The following is a 10,081-nucleotide window of genomic DNA, read 5'->3' as shown; positions in this document are numbered from 1 at the left end:
AGTGTGTGGGATGGTGGGGGGGCGAAGGGCGGAATAAGGGATCTGTCATCTCTTCCCCTGCCCCCAGAGGCTGGATCCCTACCCAGATTTGTGAGGCACAATCTCAAGCAAAGGCATCCTTCTGCCCTTGATGTGCTCCGCATTCTCTCTTCCCATTGGCTCCCAGGGGACCAGGACATGCGACTAGAAGGGTCGGTGTCTGCCTGAGCTCTCGGCCCCACTGAAGAGCTCCTAGGCCCCGGTTACACAACAGCGACCAGGGTTTGTAACAGCACATGGTACTGATGCCTGCACACCACCTGGTTAGTAACCATGGCAGCTAACCACACCTGCCCCCTGCCAGGGACCTAGGGTGGTGCAACTGGCTCTACACCTTGGGGGTTTGCAGTGTAGCTAGCAGCCCCTACTCCCCCTTGTTGGGCTGTTCTCCTTCACCCCAGCACTCTGTATAGTGGGACAGCCCAGAATCCATTTCTCCGTGAGCGGCGCTGTGGGTATGTCCCCCGGTGGTCCTTGCGGAGGCAGTGCGGGGTAGCTGCCAGGCAGCAGAGTGGGTGCGGGCATACAGTCGCTGCTGCAATTTGAATAACCACACTACAGCCGTGATTTCCTAACTGAACAGAGGCTTAGCCAGGGACCTTCATTCATCCTCATAGGGCAACACCTCGGGCCACCCTCAGAACAGCGTGCATGCAAATTACCACAAGGTGGCAGCATTTGTGCATGTCCCTATTTAAAGTCCTGCTGACTCCTAGTTGAGCAAAATATTCCGAAGAGATGGATTGGGGCAGCAGAAAGTCTGGAGCGGAGCTTTCCCAAAGCTCTGGGGCCTCTGGGCCCAGGGTTTTGGGTCAGATCCATCTGTGGTGGTCAGGGAAGGTAAAGACCAGGGACATTGCTGTGGCAGTGGCAGCACACATGAGCGCCTACCCACATTGGAGGGTCTAGGCAGCAAAACCAGAGCAACCACATGGTCACTGCGAAGCATGAGACGAGTGAACATGAGCTGAAGTTGAGCAGCCCAGCTGCCAAGTCACACTTAGGCCAGGGGAGGCTTCCGACCTTGCTGGACTCACTTTGTTAGAAGCTTGGTTCAGGGGGAGGCAGTGGCAGATCCTGGGCTCTGAAAACAACCCCTCGGTGACAGCGGTTGTGGGGACCCGCCCCCTTTGCCGTGCCCAAGTCCTGACCCCCTTCGGCAGTAATTCCCTATGCTGTCAGCAGGAGGGGGTCCAGTGCCACCTGAAGGCACCAGTTTGCTGTTGCTGCCTCAGTCTAGCCAGTGGATGGCTATGTACAGCACAGATGGGGAAAGGGACGAGGGAACCCCCAAACAACCTGGCAACTAGAGAAAGCCCCCTCCCCCTGAGAGAGGGAGAGCTGGCCTGGGGGTGGGTGGCAAAGTTCCTACCTGGAAAAGGGGAGTGACCCTTGGGGGCTGCCAGCTCTGTAGCAGTTCCAGTAAGTCTCGAGCGGGTCTGGATTTGTGCAGTGGAGCTGAGCAGTCATCACCTCAGAGCCTGGTGTTAGACAGCACCAGTGCCTCTCTTCTTGGGCTTGCTCCCCGTCTCTTCTGAGAGCTCCCGTCCCAGAGGCCTTGTGCAATTTGAATAATGGCACCGTGCATGCAGCAGGCAGAGGGGGCATGGAGGGGATTTGGGGTTTTTTGCAGAGTGGAGGCACCCGTTGCAGCCAGCCTGGCACCACGAGAGCATTGCAGTTCCTGCAGGGTGGGGGGTGGTGTTGCTGAGAAAGGACATCTCACAAGAGCGCGCTAGGACAGACTTGCCATGCTTTGAGTAATCAAGGCAACTGTTACTCATTTAATGGGGCGTTACATGGGGCTCCCAGAAGGCCTGGCACCAGGGGTCAGGAATGGGTGCAGTAGACCCCATACAGCAGCTACTTGCTGGCTGCCTATCAACCTTTTTTATAAGCAGGTTGGTGCTGCTTGGACCTGGGCAGAGACGGCTTCAGAGCTACTCTGCCTCCCAGCCTTGTCGCCTTACACGTTCTCTTGCCTTGCTGGAGAGGACTCACGTGCCCACCGCCAGCACCCTGTTAATCCAGGGAAGCTACTGGATGCATCCCACGCCCGAGTAACAGTTTTTCCCTCAAGGATCTCAGCACAGAGCTCACGTAGGTGAATTGTTACCCATTGAACACAGACGAACCCCACCCCTCAAACAGAACAAAGCTCTGGTGCCTCCATCAGCAGCAAGAAAGGGGGCAGGGCAGCACTTCCTTTCCATCCAACTTCCCCCTGGGCCAGGCCCAGAGCGGCCAAAGCAAAGCGAGGAAGATGCAGCGATTCAGCCAAGTTCCACATCAAGGTGGGGAAAGGGATCTCAGGCAAAACAGCTTCTCTCCAGTCCTTGCTGCCCGATCAGGAACAGCCAGCTCCCCCTGCTCCAGCCCCACCCTCACAAACACCAAAGAATGCAGATGATCACGAAGGTGGTGATTTCATGCAGCCGCAAAATGCCCTCGTCGGACCAAGAGAAGAAGAAACATAGTTTCGTAAGAGCCACTGCGGATTATAAAGCCATCGCACTTCAGCAGGGGACTCCGAGGAGGGAAACAAGGAGTGAAAAGAAACCGCCACAGGACGACAGAGAGAGAAAGGAAAGAGAAATCATCATCATCAGGACACGACGACAGGACAAGAGACAGAGCACTTTCCGTGGGCAGGCCCCGCAGAAAAGGAGCCGCCGTGTCCGTGTAAATACAAAACCCAGCGCCCTCTGGCTGGAGGGGGGTGGTTGCTGCTGCAGCTGGTTTGGCATCCCATCTGGGGCAAGGGGTTCTGGTTATGAGCAGAAAACCCTGCAAGGGAAAGGGGAGAATGACTAGCTACCAATGCTCCCTTCCACGCGTAGCCCCACGGTCCCCCCTACTGGCATGGGACAGATAGCGTTTAAATGCAACGAGCACATCTGGCCACCAGCCAGCTGAGATTCAGCATGGAGTCAGTCAAGCCACCTTGGATCCCAGTGGGTATTCTGCCTGTCAGTGTGAACAGGATTGGGTTTTCAGTTAGCTCCCTTGGCTGGGGAACCGACCATCTGGCTCCCTGGGTAGCCGGCAAGCTTGCCCCCCTACCAGGCGTGCATTCCAGGTGCTGGAGAACCATGGGTCCCAGGCAGCCTGACAGCCAGCTGGTCTGGTTTCCATTGACAAAATCGACACATTCCCACAGAACAAGTCAATTCCATCAAATTGACACGTTCCCACTGAACTTTATTCTATTGGGAAATTTTCAACCAGCTCCAGTTGTGCCCACCTACTCATGCTTTCTAGCCTGTCTGTTTTGCCAGGGGCAAGTGGTATGGAAAAGGCTGCGTTCGCGGCTACAATGGTCAGATTCACCCTGGCGATTCTTTCTGGAATGGATTTAGCCCACTGAGTTGATTGTTCTCTCAAAGAAACTGTACTGCAGCTTTGTCTGTTTCTACTTTTCGGATCAGAGGCCTGTTCCTGTTTCTGCTATTACTGGCTTCATACATGCAAATAAATAAAAGGATCCTTCCAACTTTTATTCCACAACCCACGCGCGTCTAAGAAACAATAGCGCAGGTTAAAATAAGCACATCAACTTACTCATCCGTGTCCTTTTTGCTTTCCTCAATGAATGCAATCGACTCAGATCTAAGGCGGTTAGTCACTTCATATGTACGCAAGGTGACTCCAAAAATATCCTCGTGGTATCGGTTGTCATCCTGAAAGCAAGGACAGCAGAGGCATGACACCGAGAGAAGGGTGTAGTCGCAAGTTATTATTATGGTATTTCTGTAGCACCTAGAGATGCTAGCTGAGGTGGGAGGTGCTGTGCAAACAGAGTGTGGGACAGTCCCTGCCCCTAAGAGCTTACATGCTAAATAGGCAAGAAAGGAAAAGCCTACAAGGGGAAACTGAGGCACAGAGCAGGGAACTGACTTCCCCAGGATCACCCAGTAGGTCAGGGGCAGAGCCATGACAGAATCCAGGTCTCCTGGCACTCTGTCCAGTGTCCACTACGCTGGTTGCCTCTCTAAATGGCTACTTGTCCACATGCCTTAAGGTTAAAAAATAGAGGAAGAGAGAGAGAGCCCAGGGGAACTGGAGTTGTACTACAGCCTAACCGGAACATTGCCATAGTGAACAGACTGCAATGCATGTGGACCAGTGCCCTGCACTGGATGGAATCAGAACTGTCTAACTGTGTGTCATAGGTCCTATATTGCTAACAACTAGAGGAGCTTCCCTGTTAGCTCAAGTGGGAGGCCTGTGCTTATGCAGCAGCAGGATCTGCATGGCCGTATTGTACAATACGTGACAACCATGAATGTACGAGGTGGCCATAGATTTGCTATATTTGCATTTACAGTGAGGACATTATAGCCAATTTTTAGATAGGTAAATAACATGCATGGTAGGTAAAGACTGTTAGCTGGCTGGACATTGCCTACTGTTCCAGAGTCATCTCCTGGGTAGAGCCAGCATTGCAAAAGGACCCGGAACTGCAGCTCGTACTGGCATTTCGCTGGCACTGGAGCTGCATCAGTGCTAGGCCAGCGGTGGGTGAAGTGCTAGTGTGGATAAGGCTAACAGGGTTAATCTGCAGAAGCAGATTATGGACAAGAATTCTTCTGGGAACTAGTCCTTGGCGCAGACACACTCCCTGTGCTGGACCCAGGCTGGCCGGTAACGGCAAGAACCATTCTGCAGATTTACAGATTGGAGGCAAGTCCCAGACCCCTATGGCCTGCTGCAGTTAGCAGCTCACCCATTCCCCAGGTCCTTTGGCAAGCCAGGGGCCCTGGGGAGTCAGTAGAGGAGGGCACAGCTGGGCAGAGAGTCTGGACCCATGAAGTCAGGTCAGGAGGCTGGAAGGGGTGGTTCCTACTGACCACTCCCAGAGCTCGTTGCCGCAATTACCCCATCTCAGTGACTGCACAAGTGGAAGCCCTGATGCCTTGGCCCAAGCTTGCACTGAGCCCTGCGGCAGGCTGGGGAGGGCCCACTCACCCTCAGCTTGCTAATGAAAGCGCCAGCCTGCTCCACTGACAGCTGCCCCTGCTGCTTCACAATGCGCTGAATGGCCTTGAAGACATCCCCAGCCATGGTGACGTCCCCGCACACGTAGATGTGGCCTCCTTGCTCCTTCAGCGCTTTGTACACAGACTGAGCCAGCTGCTCCTGCAGCACGTCCTGCACATATTTCTGGGGGAGACAGGAATGGACGTTGCACGGCGCCTGTCACCCGCAGCTCCCAAAGGGCCCAGCCCAGCTTTACACACACTAGTCACTTCACCCCTCCATCCATTGGCGCAGGGCAGCCACCTCTGGGGTGGAACACGGCAGCCATTTAACAACTCATGGCAATGCTGCACAACTGTTTGGGAAGGGAACTGAAGACAATCAGGGCCTGCATGTTTGGAAGTGCTTAATGCCAGAAACTCCAGCTGAAGTCAGTGGAACTCCCCAGCTGCACAGCACCCCTGAAAAGCAGAGTCCAGTGTGACTGTCAGAAGGGGGGAAGTCAGAGACCCAGTGGAACCCAGCCATGGCCGTGGAGTCAGTACTGGGCTAGGGGAAAGCGCCAGAGGGCTGTTAATGTCCACAAGTGGCTTTAGGTCTTGTTTGAAAGTGAGAGAGATGGAGAGGGCTGGTTAACGGGTTTGAGGGCAATTGTGCTGTAATTGCCTTCCTGGGGATTCTTAAACGGGAGATTCATTGGACCATGGAGGTGTGAAAAGCTTGAGCCAAGAACATGTCCTCAAACTAGTGCAGGCAAATCCCTCCAGGTGACTGCACGAGAGGTTGGACACTTCCCCTAGCGGCTGGGAGAATCCACAGCCCTGGGGGTGCCGGAGCTCCTCTCACCATCTGCGTCAGACTGGTCACGGCGACTCAGGGCTGAACGTAGGTGGCAGAGCAGGGTTACCTTTGGTTTGTCTGGTTCCCGGGAGTAGGCTGTGTACAGCTCTTTGAAGATGCCTTTGTTTTTGGCTAGGAGGGTCTCCTCTTTGTAAATGTGGTCGATCTTGGACTGTCGGCACCCAAAGACCAAAATCATCGGACAGGGCTTCAGTGCTGGAGCAGAAACAGGTGGGATAGCAGTGAGTCACGGAAACCATCCCCTGCACCCCAGTTCCCAAGCTTGGGATTGCACACACCCTCCTGCACGGAGCGGGCAAATGCTGTGCTTGGATTCCCTCTTCACTTGCTGGCAGCCATTCTGTGCACTCTGAGGGAGCCTGTTTTGGATGTGTAGCTCTGTTCCCTGGGACAGCAGATGGCAGAGGGGGAAGGGTAGAAGGTCCGAGAGGAGATACTTGGGGAGATTGTGTAACCCCTCAGAGCATGGATCCAGGGTCCCAAGTAGCTAGCGCTGGGTGAAACAGGTCAGGATTTTTTGGTGGGAAATTAAAAAAAAAAATGTTTTTTTTTTGTTTTTGCAATAAAAAATATTTTTAAACTATTTAATTTTTCATTGAAAAACTGGAAAATGGAATGAAGTGTAATCTAAAGAAAAGAATTCATGGCATTTTTCATTAAAAAAAGCCCAGTTGAAAAATGTCAAACCAGCTCTATGTTAGGTCATCTCATGGTGAGCGAAACAGTCATGGCAACACATACGCACACACCACAGCAGCTACCACTCAGCCTGACGCCTCTAGCACTAAACACACACCCCTGGAGCTAACAGAGCAATTCTATTAGCTGCAATAGGCTCCAGTCCTTACCAGGACCAGCCACTGGAGGGCGACATGATTGCATGCGCTCAGGCGGGGTACTACGCTTGGGTTCCCTGAGGATGTTGTGCAGGCACTCGCTCACCCCCTTACTGATCAGAGGCTCAAGACCTCAGACCCACCTTTGTGCTCGATTTCAAAGAGCCGCTGCTGCCAAAAGCTCCGGAATGGGGCGATTCCCGTACCTGGGCCAATCAGAATGCAGGGAACCTGGGGATCTTGTGGCATATGGAACCCAGGAGCTCTGGACAAACAAGTTCTAAAGTTAGTGATGCCCCTAAGGGGCCAAGGCCCAGGCTGGGTCAATGAAATCCTTGTGGGGGTAGAAATGTAGCTCAGGCACGCAAGGGCAGAAGTTTGAGTGCGGAAGGCGGTGGCAAGAAGTGGCGTTCGAAGCAGAGTGCATAGTAACAGTGCCCACCTGCAGTCCACACCGCTCTCTCTTCTGTGACCCCTGACTGTTCAGGGGCATCAGGTACCACCCCCCACCCCATGGTCTGCACAGTGCTGTTGCAGACTGCTCTATGGAACTGGGCCTCAGCCCCTCCACCGTTCAGGGTGAGGAGGCAGTTCGTTAGTAGAAATCCCCATTAGAGCCGTGAACGCACATGATGAGCTCCAGACAGGAATTCAGGGGCTCTCTGCTGTGAATAGCCGACGGATCAGTGTGTCTTGGAATGGTTTAAACCCTCCCTGGTTCTCGGGGACTCCACATGCAGTGACCATGCCACTCACCCTCTTACAAAACAGGGCACAACTTCATCTGCCTGTATCCGGTTGAACCAGGAGGAACAGACCCCGTGGTGTATCGGTCCTTCCCCATCTAGGAAAGGAAAGGAGGAGAGGGTTTGTTCCGTGCCCCGGTACTGCTGAATGGATCGCTGGAGAATGCCCTGGCCATTTACCTCTCTGCACCCAGCAAAATGCTCTCCCCAAACCTCACTGCGACGTCAGCACTAACAGCAGCCAACCTGTGACTTGGGGTCAGAATGGCCAGGCACTGAGTGGTCCCTGGGACCAGTTCTGCTTTTCAGGGCAGGCTGGACCACTGGAGCGCTCAGGACAGGCTGGCTTCCCCCAGGCCAGCGGTAGGCAACCTATGGCACGCGTGCCAAAGGCGGCACGCGAGCTGATTTTCAGTGGCACTCACACTGTCTGGGTCCTGGCCACCAGTCTGGGGGGCTCTGCATTTTAATTTAATTTTAAATGAAGCTTCTTAGGGGATGGATAGCTCAGTGGTTTGAGCATTGGCCTCCTAAAACAAGAGTTCTGAGTTCAATTCTTGAGGGGGCCATTTAGGGAACTGGGGTAAAAATCTGTCTGAGGATTGGTCCTGCTTTGAGCAGGGTGCTGGACTAGAAGACCTTCTGAGGTCTCTCCCAACCCTAATCTTATATGATTCTAAACTTTTTAAAAACATTTTTTACTTTACATACAACAATAGTTTAGTTATATATTATAGATTTATAGAAAGAGACCTTCTAAAAATGTTCAAATGTCTTACTGGTACGCGGAACCTTAAATTAGAGTAAATAAATGAAGACTCAGCATAGCACTTCTGAAAGGTTGCTGACCCCTGCCCCTGCCAAACATCAGGGAGGTGCCACTTGCTGGAGCAGGGCAGTTTGTGATTTTGCTGTGGCCCTAACACACTCCCCCTGCTAAGGGCCAAATGGGACCTTCCAGAGCTGTCTCCAGCTGAGTGAGTGCTTGCAAAGAAACCTTGGCCACAGGCTCTTGCTGGAGGTTTATAAACCAGGGATCCCCCCTCCCCAGCTAGTGTTCCTCCCGTGTGCCTTGAGAAGATGGTAACAGGCTTCTGTGCCACCCCGATATTCTCCTGCCAATGCAAGCAGACACCAGTGCTTGGCAGTGTGGAGGATGAACATTCAACATTTCTATAAGCTTCCCAGGGGTGGGAAGCAAGAGAGACACATGCCTGCATGAGGGGGCCAGGTCAATCTACCCTGTGGGCCAATCTGAAGTCTCTTCTCCCCACCACCCACTGGTGCAAGGCAGCCAAGACGAGCGCATACAGCCTTTGTGCTGCATAGTGCAGAGCAGCCTGGAGGAGCTGGAAAGCTATCAGTTTCTGCTGCTGTGTCTGGCTGCCACAGCCCCCAGCGCTACCCCGAGAGAGCCCCGTGTGACAGGCAGCAAGGTTTTAAGAGGGATTCCCCCATCCCCAAACACACATACACGCCCCCATATGTTAATGGCCACCTCCCACAATGCAAATGGAGATGAAGGCCCCATCTGCGTGGCCACCTAGCACAACGCTATGGGACGGCTTTAGCCAGTCGCTGCCACGCAAACCACAAGCCCTTTGCAGCGCTGCTGGAATGGTACCTCGAGTGCGGTAGGAGAGCACGGCCACGGTGAGGTGCACCTCGTCCGGCGACATGTCGGGGGAGGAGCTGATGGAGTAATAGCGAGGCTGCAGCAAGGGCAGCTGGGTGAGCAGCAGGGTGGAAGGCATCTGCACAGACGGGAACTCCTCCAGCACCTCCACTACGGTGGGGTTCTTGGACCATTTCCATTTCTCGTACTCCTGCAAGCCCTGAAGTGTGGGAGGGAAAGGACAGGTGAGCTCCTGTTCTAGGCCAGACCCATTGCATCATGGCAGGGTGAAGCAGAGGAAAGAGCTCTGGCTGGGGATGCCAAGACGCATGCCTGCAACTGCTTCTCACAGGGCTCGGGGACACCCAGGGCTCTAGCCATGATTGCTACCCATCCTAGGGCCTGTTCCTCAGGGCTCAAACCTTCCTGACGGAGCCTTCAGTGGATTCTGAGCTTCTTCCAATATACGATGAGCGTGCCGCACAATCATAAGGGATCTCCGGCTCAGACACTCCTACACAGACACAGCAATAGCGGTGCAAGATGCTCATGCTGATTTCAGGGGGAGGAGGGTCTAGAGATCAAGACAGGGAATCAGGAGCTGTACACTCAATCCCCAGCTCTGCCACAGACTTCCCATGTGATCTTGGGCACGTCACTTAATTTCAGAGCCCTCCTCTGTAAGACAAGGAGCTGCGAGGTTAAATTCACTGAGCACAAAGCATGCTGGGGGCAGGAGGGAGGTTATATCAGTGCAAAGATGGTGTCTCATTAAACTGTGTCAGTAGCCCTGGGTGAGGAGCCAGTGTGGGAGACCACGTTGATCAGGATGGAAGAATGCATCTTGGGGACATGTAATATCCACAGGCTGCATTTCTGTATGAACCACCCAGGACTGCAGTGGAATCTGGCTCCAGGATCTGAGAAGGCAAGTCTTTGACAGCAGTTTACATAAACAAGCAGTTTTCCTCAGCCAGATGGATCCTGAGACATTCAGGAGGCGG

General features: G+C 53.6%; 1 protein-coding gene across 1 annotated transcript in view; it reads right to left on the bottom strand.

Annotated features, from left to right (window-relative positions):
* Nucleotides 1-290: 290 nt before the first annotated feature.
* Nucleotides 291-10,081, bottom strand: part of NOS1 (nitric oxide synthase 1) — a 95,526-nt gene continuing 85,735 nt past the window's right edge. Inside the window, exons 23-29 of the mRNA XM_032800025.2 lie at nt 9,087-9,297; nt 7,473-7,560; nt 6,860-6,981; nt 5,927-6,075; nt 5,008-5,202; nt 3,601-3,719; nt 291-2,826 (exon numbers count right to left, since the gene is read on the bottom strand). Of these exons, the coding sequence (XP_032655916.1) occupies nt 2,811-2,826; nt 3,601-3,719; nt 5,008-5,202; nt 5,927-6,075; nt 6,860-6,981; nt 7,473-7,560; nt 9,087-9,297 (900 nt within the window). The 3' untranslated portion in view covers nt 291-2,810. The remainder of the gene's footprint in view (nt 2,827-3,600; nt 3,720-5,007; nt 5,203-5,926; nt 6,076-6,859; nt 6,982-7,472; nt 7,561-9,086; nt 9,298-10,081) is intronic.

This window comes from Chelonoidis abingdonii, chromosome 22 (genome assembly GCF_003597395.2).
Source record: "Chelonoidis abingdonii isolate Lonesome George chromosome 22, CheloAbing_2.0, whole genome shotgun sequence".
Lineage (NCBI taxonomy): Eukaryota > Metazoa > Chordata > Testudines > Testudinidae > Chelonoidis > Chelonoidis abingdonii.
The sequence above is the reverse complement of the archived record's forward strand: the minus strand, read 5'-3'. Positions and strand labels throughout refer to the sequence as shown.